We start from the raw sequence: 12,663 nt of genomic DNA on the forward strand, positions 1-12,663 counted from the left end.
TGTGTGCTCACCTGAGCTGCATGCCTATGTTGAGATTGTGGAGGAAGTTCCCTCCGAACGCCATGCAGTCCTGAGAGGTGAGAACAGCATGGATCCATCCTGGGGAACACAGAGGAGGATAGACCACATCAACAGCTGACCCACAGATGTGGAGCAAAAGGCCAGTAGCAGGCAGAAGACAAACATGCAATAAATCCAACATTTCATTTGGAATTCTTGTTCTCCAGCTGTGTTTCAGCCACATCAAAGGGTTTAGGAAATGGTTGAAAAACCTTCCACGTTGCAGCAGCGCATCCACAGAGGCGTGACGATGCTGGGCTGGGAGGCCCTAAACATTATAAATGCCCGGCCATGGAGGGTGCACAGAGAGCTGCTGTGGCCCCAGCAGAGGGAGGACGGGAGCCACTCAAGTGATTATATGGATGGCTGATAACGGTTGGGGTCCTCTCTCATCCGCTGCCTGTCTGCTACATATCAGCCATCAAGAGCCCAACCATGTGACCTTCCCTACCAGGGGCCTTTGGCTTCCCGCAATAAACCATTTGAATGCAGTTCATGAAATCATAATTTGTCATCCAAAAGCAGGTGGGCCCATGCTGATGGATCATTGTGCCACAGTTAAAATGATCAAATACTCTTTACTAAAAAATTAACATTCATTTTTGACATCAGGAAATAGACACAGATTTGTTGTATTTGTACAATGACATCTTCCTCTGGGGAATGGTGGTTTTATGCGTTTATGTACTGAGGACCTGTGTGTGTGTGTGTGTGTGTGTGTGTGTGTGTGTGTGTGTGTGTGTGTGTGTGTGTGTGTGTGTGTGTGTGTAACCCAATATGGAACTGGGCCAGGGCTCTCTCCCAGCAGGGAGCCACTAAGAATCTCACGCTCTCAGTGTCTGCTAGCATCATCAGTCCAGAGAACTTTCACATCCCCAGCAATCCAACGGGGAAAAGCAGCCTTGTGGGAAGCTGTGTTTCCCTCAAGTCAAAAAAATGTCACTATAAATAACTTGGAAATCTGCTTCTCCACCCTGTGGCTAGAGAAACTGGATCAAATAATTAAATATGCCCTTTTACATGATGTGCATCAATTCATTTTGGCGTGTCATCACCTATTTGACTTGCCATGTAATCGAAAGACCATATATATTTGATGTAGGGAAGTTCTGTGAACAACAGTGGGTGTCATGTGGTGCTATTGTCCTCGGTGACAGAGGAGGTCCACTCAGGCCCTTCAGAGCGCACAGTGGAAGACACAAATAACACAGGTCTTCCTGTGAGGCGCTATATCAAAGGCTAGCTGCTCCGCTCAGTGCTAAATGGAAAAGCAGCTTTACGGCTCGTGTTTTTGAATGCCCTTGTGTCTGCAGCAGAGCTTTGGAAATATAGTGCTGTTCACGAGGAATGTTGCAACAGTAGAGCAACTTAAACCCTTTGAACTCAGACAAGTTCCTTTAAAAAAAAAAACCTGACTTTGTCCTGTGGTGGAAAAGGAGACCGCTGCTTCTCGTAGCTTCTCCTAACCTGTCGGGATGAGGACAGTGGTTCCCTGCGGCACCACACACTTGTAGCACTTGTCCACCTTGTCGCCGAAGAACACCTCGCTCTGGTTGGGGGAGGAACTCCACGCCTCGTATAGTGCAAGATTAGCCTGGGTTGGCTTGATCAAGTAGAAGATCTTCTCTCCCTTCAGGACAGAGAAGAAAAAAAAAAAATATATTTTTTTTTAAATTAGCAGAACATTATTCCAGTGCAATGGAATTATTAATAATACAAAACAATTTACACAAGTGTATCTGGAGGGGGAGATTTTCAGGGAAGGCAAATTAACAAGACCCAGCATGTAGTCAGTGGTACTACAGTAAAACACTTGAGGGGTGACAAACCTCAGGAGAAGCATGAGGATATTCAAGCTAGGCTGTCAGACTACATAATCAACGCAAAAACGCCCTGAAGAAGACTATAAACAACTCTGGTGCCTAAACCCTAGCACATTTTACAAAAGGGATACACTGCTGTCTGTCAATATATAAATCATGCTGAGCATAGCAATTCCACAGCTTACCCAGAGTACGTGGTACCACACGGATGTGCCTCCGAAGTCTATGTGGAAGTCTGTGTAGCTGTCCTTCACCCCCATCAGGCAGTACTTCTGGACAAAAGGCTTGGGGAAGAAGGAGTCATCTGGCCAGTAGTTCTCAACCCAGGACATCTTCTGAGCGATATCAGGCACCACCACCAGCTCTGCCATCCTGAGAGGATATAAAGGAGTGTTTAGGGAAGTTCTACCAGTAAAGGCTGATTCGTTTTTAACGCTACTCATCTTTCAATACACCTATTACTGCACTCTAATGAGGCAGTATTGTTCATCACTTTACACAGCTTCATATCTATCCATCACTGTTCACCAAATTAACCAGGCATTTACCAAGAACATTCATTTAATATAATGAATTTCTCCCCACCTCTTTGCCAATTTAGAGTGGTTTATTCTACCAGCTGTGCTGCTTCTCTGTGTAGCCCACGCAGCACAGTAGGAAGGAAACCGCACAAAATGGACTATAATGTTGGGGATAAAGTTCGGAATTACACAATTTCATGTGTACAACATCTAAAGACCTGCATCACTATACTGAGAGGTTTGTCATTTTAAAAATGATATATTTTGGTGTTTTTTGAGCCTTAGTTCCTGTTTTCCCGTGACTCCCATACCACAGAACAAGCAATGAGGAAGTCTATTGCGGGTGGGGTAAGTTTCTCAAAACCAAGTGAAATCGGAAAAAAATACGTGCCTGGACCCTTCTATAATATCCCATTTACATAACAAATAGGATCATTCTAAAAATTGTGAAAATTCGGTGAATCCTAAAAATATGTAAGTGAATCCAAATTATACAATGATCAAAGCAGTAGCAGGATATATGTGTTAATAGCGAAAAGTAACCAATACTTACTTGGTGTCTGAAAACTCCAGACTGATCACGTTCAGCACCTTTGGCCGATAAGGTTTGTAGTAATACTTGACGAACTCTCGAAGCTTCATTTTGCTGTCTGCCTGTCTGGCAACATCAATGACATCCACAATTTTGTCACCACCTGCAAGAAAGTAATGCTTCAGCTTAGAATATGGTTTCTGTGATGCAGAAAGTAGTCTGGAGGAAGTTCAAGATGGGATGGGACAGGCATTAACACTTGTAGAATGTAGTATGTTAAGTAAGGACAGGGGCCAGGTGGATTTGATATGATATTACAGGATCGCCCCATTACTGCACAGTACTACTGGCCAGTACATGCTAAACCTGCCTTCTAAAAATACTGTAATATATTGAAATCTACCAGGGATACTCACAGGTCTAATCCACCACCCTCACCCCAGCCCAGACAGAGGGCCAGCCAGAGACAGACTACAGTTCTCATGCGCAGATGTCCAATGATGGAGGGTGCAAGGAGTGAAGCTTGCTGACATTTTCAGAATCCCCATAATACTCCTGAAGGAAGTGCATTGAAGCATTCAAGGCAATCTCTCCGCATCCCATTACTGTCCTTCCATTGATGGAAGCTGGAGGAGCCTAGTAAGGGTTGGCTAATGTCTTTCATGTGTGTCAATAACACCACCTGTGTACAGCTGGCAAACTGCAAAAAAAAAAAATGGCAGTGGGGGGTTGTGAACAGACTTGCAGTTAACACAGGGCATGACAGGACAGCTGGTGGCTGTGCAAGGACAGCCCTGTTTGGCCCTGCTGGCCACCACCTGATGAAAGGGAACAGCTGGAGGCAGAGCAGCCTCACATACAGAGAACAGCCAGAGGAGCACTAGTGTACAGATGGGAAGGGGAGCTGCCTGGGCGTAGAACCACCAACGACAAGTTGGGGCAAAAAAATCTCTCCAGCCACCAATGTTCTGGGCGAATATTTATGGTCCTCATTTTAGCAATTATCTTTCCATCCAGTGACACAGTCAGGGACTAGGAGCACAGGTCTCCTGGAGAACAGACAGGGTGGTGCTGGTCCCAGGTCTGAGGTACTTGGAAAGTGTGATGTTAAAACCATGCTCCAAAAGGACAAAAGACACTTTACAACAGGTTTGCCATTAGGGTAAATGGAGAGACGGCCATGGAAAAAACATATTGTTCAATACTTACAGGTCCCTGCTGAGCCTAGTAGGCAGAGTGCCAACTGAGGTGAATGGATGAGCTTGGGCAGCTGGCCTGTGGTGAATGCTTGGTTAAGCACGGGGCATTTAAACATTGTGAAGATGAACAATGTTAAAGAATATTTTCCAACTAATAAACCCCCAAAAGAGACCCACATGAATACATTAAACCATTTGACAGTCATTGTCAGGCTGACACCTCAACCTAGACTGATAACTCCACAGGCTTATGCCTAATCCAAGGAGCTTTCAGGAGTCCAAGAGCCATGAAAACCACAACATATCACTGTGAGAATGGAAGACTGTTCTTCTGCCAGTGACAAATAATATGCTGCTCAGAAACAGAGGAGTGGGCAGAATGTCTCTGACACACATCTCTGACACAGATGTGAGATCGAATTTGGAGCCTGAGTTCCCAAAAAGGAGGACCATACCATTAATCTTTTCGAATATCTACAGTTCGAATATCACACCATGACTGTGGGCATGAAAGAAAAAAACCCAGAGACACAATAAATCCCATGCTAAGAAAAACAATGGCCAGTGCTTCACTTTTAGTAGTCTTCTGGTTATGGTAATATGATACACTGGTCACAGGGACAAATTCTCAGGTTAGCAGCAATAGTGGGACGGTTTTGTCTCCGCTCTTTCTGTTTGTGTAGACAGAAGGAGCAGAGTGAACGTAATTTGAACCTAAAAGGAACTTAGCCGGACATAAACCTGAGATGTCTGATAATGTACCGGGGATGTAAGGTGATCTCATAAGTACCAGACTCTCAATAGTGGAGAGAGGTGATAAACCACGGTGCTCCGTAAGCTAAGCCACTTTTAGCGACACACTTATTTCATTATTGGTGGATTAATGTAACATGTAAAAAGGTGGACCCAGTGAACCTCTCAGCTCTGTGAACTGAGATGGTCCCGAGGCACATTAAGTTACAGTAATGTACAGACACGTTTCACTGCAAGCACTTAGGATTAATATTTAACCCTCGACAAGATGCTCAGCTAGCATCTCATTAACAAACACGTTTGATTAAACATCCCACTCAGCGGTAAACGGTCCAGAAATGTCTAGAGAGCTGGTGTACATAGAAACAGAACATTAGCACACTGAAACAATTCTTTTGAAAATGGGTCTGTTTAGAAAACAAGTATGTCACTGTAAAATGTACACAAAGAAAACAAAGGCACCAAAATAGCACACTCGGTGAGAGGGCTCCATTTGAACAAACCTAATGTAATGGTACATCTTAGTGCTGGTGGTAGCGTTGCAGGTTGTGGGGTGTATCAGAAATATTTGAGCTATTTTCACAGCGGGAATTATGGGCGCAATAGCTGGCGGTGGTGAAAAAGGGCTGGGTTTTGATGAATAAATTAGTTGCAGGTGTGTCGAGGCTTGGCCCTTCACTGGCCAACGAGAACATGCTTCATGGCTAAATATGTGGTTGCTTAAGGTATTTTTATATCAACTACAAATCGAATATTAGTCCATAATAAATTTATAAACATTAGATCATTATGTTGAACATGTTTGCAATCCACATTGTTCTAAGTAGGGTAATTGCATAGCTTCAATAAAAAAATATATATATATTTTAAAACATAGCATTCAAACTGATATAGGCCTACTGTAAATTGCCTTGTCTGAGCTATGCCAAACATTACACAATATTAAATAAGACCTAAAAAGACAGTGAATGATTCTAATAAAACAACTTGTTTTAAGTAGGCTGTGTCTAAATACAGTTACAGGCTCCATAATTGCTCCCCGTGGGCATATAATATTATGACAACGTAGACTAGGGATAGTTTTACCCATATCTACACTTTTAAAAAGAACTGGAAACAGATCCAATGTAAAGATAAAAGGGGTGGGGGGGTCCACTTACTGCACCCAAATATAATGTTTTATAAACATCATGGAACCATGTTAGAGATCATTTTCGCACCTCTCCAAACATAGCAGACAGCTTCTAAAATGCATTGCATGCGAGCCATGCATTCTAACAAAGCCATGGACAGTGAATCCGTCTAATAAGTTTGGTTTTTAATCCAATTAAACTAAAACAAGCAATATGGTTTTTTTTAAACGGCAACTATATTTCTAAATAGGATGGGGTCAGAATCATGATATCAAGCATTGCATCTCTCGTTCCATGAACAGGCACACGTAGGCCTAAGGCCAAGAGCTTTTTGTCAGGAGTAGCCTATAATGTTTGTCCTATCTAGGCTACTATAATGTTTGTCCTATCTAGGCTACTATTTAATAAACTATACAATAGCCTAACCCTACAACAGTTACAACAAACATGTAGCCTATCTAGTGTTCTACATTAAATTGGCTTCAACATGGAAGTCTTAGGCTATAGACTAGGGGTATTCAACTCTTACCCAAGGAGGTCCGCACTACTGCTGGTTTTCAATAACTAATTGCACCCACCTGGTATTCCAGGTCTAAATTAGTGGACATGGCTTCGAGGTCCAGAGTTGAGTATGAGGGCGTCTCCCGAGTGCCGCATCAGTCTAAGGCACTCTAAGGCATTGCAGTGCTAGAGGGGTCACTACAGACCGGGTTCGATCCCAAGCTGTGTTGTAGCCGGCCGCGACCGGGAGACCCATGAGGCGGCGCTCAATTGGCCCAGCTTCGTCCGGGTTATGGGAGGGTTTGGCCAGCCGGGATGTCCTTGTCCCATCTCACTCTAGTGAGTCCTGTGGCGGGCCGGGAGCATGCACGCTGACACGGTCGCTGTATGGTGTTTCCTCCGAGACATTGGTACGGCTGGCTTCTGGGTTAAGCGAGCAGTGTCAAAAAGCAGCGTGGCTTGGTGGGGTCGTGTTTCGGCGGACACATGGCTCTCGACCTTTGCAGTGATGGAACAAGACTCACTTACCAATTGGATATCACAAAATTGGGGAGAAAAATAATAATATTTTTTATACCTTTGAGTGCTTTTCGTAAATGCATTGTATGTTCAAACCACTAAGCCAACCATCACAGTTGATATGGACAGTAGTAACTTTGCCACGTGAAAGGTAAACAAACAGGCAAATATAGCCTACATGCGGATCCAGAACCATGGACAGTGATAGGAATTCCCGCGATTTGACAGAAATCCAACAAGGGAAAGTGGAAGAGGCATTTTTTGATAGCAGTCTTTTTAAAATAACTTGATGATCCTAAACAGGCTTCCTACAGTCACTGTCACCTTTAATGCAGAGTCCATACATTTCATAGAAGATGGAGAAAAATACATGAAAATGGGGGATTTCATTAAATCTTTTGCTGATTATGATATTTTCAATAAGCCTACTGTGTGCGCCTCCGCTGACAAATTCAATGCCATCAGCAAATCGCTTTACTGCTAAGACCAGCTTTTGGTCGGTGTTAAATATCTCTAGTTGCACTGGCTGAAATTGGCATACAGGTGCATGTTTTTTTAAGGACACTTCAGAGTTCAACACCTACCTCAGAGCAAGGCAGCTGATGGTAGACAGGTACATTAACAACCCTTGCACAAAGGTTGGAAAAAAGCAGAGCGCTGGGTTTTACAAGTGAAAATTGCCAATGAGTGTGCGTTTCACACTAGTGCCGCCTTAACGCCAATCGAGAAGTGTCCAGAAAGCAGTCTATTTTTCAAATGTTCTCCTCTTACCAACGTACTCCTCCACATCCCTTACAGAGAAGCTGGAGAGGGGCAGCTTGAGACCAAGTCCATCCAGTTTGGGAACGGTGATGGGGTAGCGGAAGCCCTGCTTCTCCAGGTACTTCTGTGTTACCTGATGGCCCTGCATCTGTACCATGATTTCATCCGCACTGCAACAAAGGAAAGAGGGGCATTTATATTACATTATTGGCAATCTACATCGACTAATTCTACAAGATCGTGGCTCCTTCAGTACCTGGGAAAGGTCCTGTTCTGCAGCTCTCGTACAAACACAGAGGTCCCTGCTTGCACCGGCCTGCTGCCATCGTCAGGCTCTGTGTAGTCATGCCGGTGCCAGTTGTTACGTTTTTTCACTGGGAAGACAAGACAGCGAGTTGTAAAACTCCTCAACCGTCAGAGTCAATGATCAAACAGAGAAGATACTACACCAAGTTTGCAGGGGTCTGAGGGACATAGAAGTCTGGCATTATGGATTGTCTCCATAAACCATTTCAGAAGATCATAAAGCCCACATTATCTCCAGCCGAACAAGGGCCATCTTCAATCTCAATTTGATGATTACACCATCATTCAATTACCCTAATGCGCCCGCCGTATGCTCTGTGAGGTCAGACGTCTAGTGGAGAGCCAAATATTAAATCAACCGTGCTGGAGTAATACAAAGTGACAGAGTGTGTGGTGGTACTTACTCAAGGAGGGTCCGTGTTGGACATCACATTTGGGACAGTGGTAAACATCGATGTCCACGGCATGGTGCTCTTCCACTTGGACACAGCTGGAGAGGGAAGAGAACATTTTGATATTTAGACTCAGTTTTATGAAATAAGCTGGTTCTCAACACACAACATATCTGTAGTAAATATAGTTTAAACGTAGGGAGCGATCCAACATCACCCTCCAAATAGAATGGTTTACCAAGAAAACCTTCCAAAAGGACTAATTCGAGGTAAAAAGGATTGATTTGTTATTGCCCATTTGAATCCATTGCACAGGATGCGAACAGGTGACTGATGTTTCGACTTCAAGCTGACGTCTTCCTCAGAGTGACCTGACCATTGCACATAGCTCCTATTTATAGCCTAGTGGCCCATTGAGACAATGTAAAACAATTACAATGATAATAATAAGAGGAAGTGTGTCTCGTTAATCAACAGGCCGTCAAAATGTACATAGGTGATATTTGGGTGTCTGTGAATCCGGAGACAAAACTACTGTTCCTAAATAACTGTTGCAAAATGTAAAATACTACCCCTTCTCATTCAAGAAGGGATCCAGCCAAGTGGTCAACCAACTAGGGTACACATCAACAGCCATCTGTAGTAGGCAGGGATTAGGAGGAAAGGAAAGTCTCAAAGTTGCCATCTTTAAACTTGTCAGCGGTTTTAAGCTTTAGGAATGCAGGGAATCCAAATCTAAGAGGGCTTTATCAAAATCACATAACGAAGTTATAAAAAGATTTCAGCTCACTTCCTTTCACATACAAAACATCCTGCCATCCTGATCCATTTGTCAAATAAGGATATCAAAATCCACAAGTCATTTTGACTACCGTAGCACCTTTGTTTTCTCAACGTTAACAACTTCAACCCCCTCAAGAAAGAGTGAGAACTATAAATCTGTGGTATATCTGAGGCAGCCATTTCAAGCTTCTGCCTCGAACCCTTGGAAACTCTTTTCCACCTGCTCCTCCCTCCTTTATCCCCCCCACCCCCCGCGGACAACTTTGTCAATCACTTTGAAAATAAAATGTTGATGACATCCGCTACTCATTGAGTCCACTGGTCTCCCTCACACAGAACTACGCTACGCCTTGACCTCTTTCTCCCCTCTCTCTCCAGATGACATCCTACAACTAGTGAGGTCTGGCCAACCTGCCCACTCGACTCATCTGATATCAAAACCTATAGACCTGTATCCATTCTTTCTTTTCTTTCCAAAACACTTGAGCGTGCTGTCTCTGATCAACTTTCTCTTTATCTCTCTCAGAACAATCTTCTTGACCCTTAACTAGGGTTGCACATTTTGGGGAATATTCAGGAGGTGGAAACATTCCGTGGGAATATAGAAGCAAATAAATACCATTTAAATGTAGATGTTTCTTGCATTGCATATATTTAACAAATCAGATGGAGACAGAAACATTGACCTTTTACCTTATCATAAGTAGACATAATTGCAAATGATTAAATCCTTACAATATAAATAAAATTAACGATTTAGTTACGAATTGAACTTTAATTAAATGAGTTGACTCTTCAAATGGGATGATTTCACTCCAATGATCCCTCGCATCTCCCAAAAACATTTTCAACATATATCTGCAAAATGATAGTCTAGAAACTAAAGCTTTGGATGTCTTCCGCTCAGGCTTCCATGTCATCTCCCTGGACCTCATCAATGTCCACCTCTTGAACATCAGACTCTTAGGCCTCATCTTCACTGTCACTTTCCAACCTTGAGGATGGTTCGTTTTCAGGCTCAAAAAGTTAAAAATTTGCCCGGATGACCACCAATTTTTCAACCATTGTATTGGTCAGCCTGTTGCGTGCGTGTTCCCAAACAAGGGCCAGTTGCGCTCTGAGGCGGCTGATGTTGGTGGGATTTGGAGGATGATGGAGGCAACGGGAAAGAGCCTCAGATTCACAAAGTCCCTTCCACCAGGTGGCTGATGAGATATGTTGGCACGACTGCCATATTGCATCTTCATCCCAAAGACCTTGCTTGGAAGTGTACTTCGTCAGACTGCCAACAACCTTACCCTAATCCAGGCCAAGGTGGAGAGACACGGTAGTGATGACACCATAGGCCTTGTTGATCTCTGCACCAGACAGGATGCTCTTGCCAGCATACCTGGCGTCCAACATGTACGCCGTGGCGTGTATGGACTTTAGGCAGAAGTCTTCACGCTTTTTTATGTATTTAGAACTGCAGTTTCCTCTGCTTGGAGCAACAGTGAAGTGGGCAGGGCAGTACGGAGTTCTCCTCTCACATCTGCAAGTAGAGTCTGAACATCAGACAGGATGCCATTGTCTCCCTCAATCCATGCAATGGCTACTGCTATAGGTTTCAGGAGTTTCAGGCTGCTTACCACTCTCTCCCAAAATACATCATCCAGGAGGACCCTCTTGATGGGGCTGTCCATATCGGCAGAGTCTGATATGACCATTTCTTGGAGAGACTCCTTCCCCTCCAGGACACTGTCAAATATGTTGACAACACCACCCTAACGGGTGTTGCTGGGGCAGCTTCAATGTGATGCTCTTATTCTTCTCACTTTGCTTGGTGAGGTAGATTGCTGCTATAACTTGATGACCAATTCACATACCTAACCATTTCCTTGGCTCTCTTGTAGAGTGTATCCATTGTTTTCAGTGACATGATGTCCTTGAGGAGCAGATTCAATGCATGAGCAGCACAGCCAATGGGTGTGATGTGAGGGTAGGCCTCCTCCACTTTAGACCAAGCAGCCTTCATGTTCGCAGCATTGTCGGTCACCAGTGCAAATATCTTCTCTGGTCCAAGGCTATTGATGACTGCCTTCAGCTCATCTGCAATGTAGAGACCGGTGGGTCTGTTGTCCCTTGTGTCTGTGCTCTCGTAGAATACTGGGTGAGGGGTGGAGATGTAGTTAATTATTCCTTGCCTATGAACATTCGACCACCCCATCAGAGATGATTGCAATACATCTGCTTTCTGTATGATTTGCTTGACCTTCACTTGAACTCTGTTGAACTCGGTATCCAGCAAATTAATAGATAAAGCATGTCTGGTTGGAGGGGTGTATGCTGGGCAAAGAACACTCAGAAATCTCTTCCAATACACATTGCCTGTGAGCACCAGAGGTGAACCAGTTGAATACACGGCTCGAGCAAGACATTCATCAGCATTTCTCTGACTACGTTCCACCATAGAGTTAAAACAACTTCTGATTCCAGGAGGACCATGAGCTGTTGCTATCGATAAGGTGTCCGATTCATCATTTTCACCTCAAATAGAATAGAGGGAATTTTGTCAGAGGTCGCTTGTTGCGAGCGCTGAGGGAACTTTATGCACTTGGCCAGATGATTCTGCATCTTTGTTGCATTCTTCACATATGATTTGGCACAGTATTTGCAAATGTACACAGCTTTTCCTTCTACATTAGCTGCAGGGAAATGTCTCCACACATCAGATAGTGCGCCCGTGGTATTTTCCTGTAAAGATTATAAAAATATTCAATACAATTCCACGGCTCAGACAGTGTAGTAGTGTGGGCTCAATAGCATCTCATTCGAGTGCAAGATCTTGAGAATCAGCTGTACATGTGATGTAAAAGTGCACTGCGCATGTGATGGAAGAATGCCCTGTGCATGCAGAGGATTGTAATTCCATTGAATTGGAGATAGTTTAACCAAAATATGCCACAAGAACTAGAATTGCCTTATGTGTATCCCACAAAAAAAGTTGTTTTTTATGAATTTAAGCAAGATTCCCCAAATTCCAGGGCTTAACTTCCCATTGAAAATGTCAGACCCTTTTGCAACTGGTTGGAAGCATGCATAAAATGAACATTGGGTAACACAGGCAGGCCCCCGTCCACCCCAAAAATGTTTCTCATATGACATTGACATGTCACAAAACAAAGCTTTATTCTGCTTATGTACAACATTCTTTGTACCGTAGAATGCTGAAGTGTGAAAACTATTGACCAGAGTTCGCCTCCTATGCCCTGGGAATGACAGTGGTCCCCCCCTCATGGTGTTGTGGTTTAACCACCTACACAGGCTGATTCGTGGCTCCAGATGTTTGGTCTACTCTGGGACAATGGTGGTGGGTGGCATCCATTAGGCCACAGAGTGT

General features: G+C 43.8%; 1 protein-coding gene across 1 annotated transcript in view; it reads right to left on the reverse strand.

Moving 5' to 3' along the window:
• The window catches only part of kdm7ab (lysine (K)-specific demethylase 7Ab), a 42,567-nt gene that overhangs the window by 6,732 nt on the left and 23,172 nt on the right, over positions 1–12,663 (reverse strand). The window contains exons 2-8 of the mRNA XM_035798208.2: positions 8,514–8,599; positions 8,060–8,177; positions 7,813–7,973; positions 2,958–3,099; positions 2,069–2,255; positions 1,528–1,690; positions 12–99 (exon numbers count right to left, since the gene is read on the reverse strand). Of these exons, the coding sequence (XP_035654101.1) occupies positions 12–99; positions 1,528–1,690; positions 2,069–2,255; positions 2,958–3,099; positions 7,813–7,973; positions 8,060–8,177; positions 8,514–8,599 (945 nt within the window). The remainder of the gene's footprint in view (positions 1–11; positions 100–1,527; positions 1,691–2,068; positions 2,256–2,957; positions 3,100–7,812; positions 7,974–8,059; positions 8,178–8,513; positions 8,600–12,663) is intronic.

Source organism: Oncorhynchus keta, chromosome 22, assembly GCF_023373465.1.
Source record: "Oncorhynchus keta strain PuntledgeMale-10-30-2019 chromosome 22, Oket_V2, whole genome shotgun sequence".
Taxonomy (NCBI): Eukaryota; Metazoa; Chordata; class Actinopteri; order Salmoniformes; family Salmonidae; genus Oncorhynchus; species Oncorhynchus keta.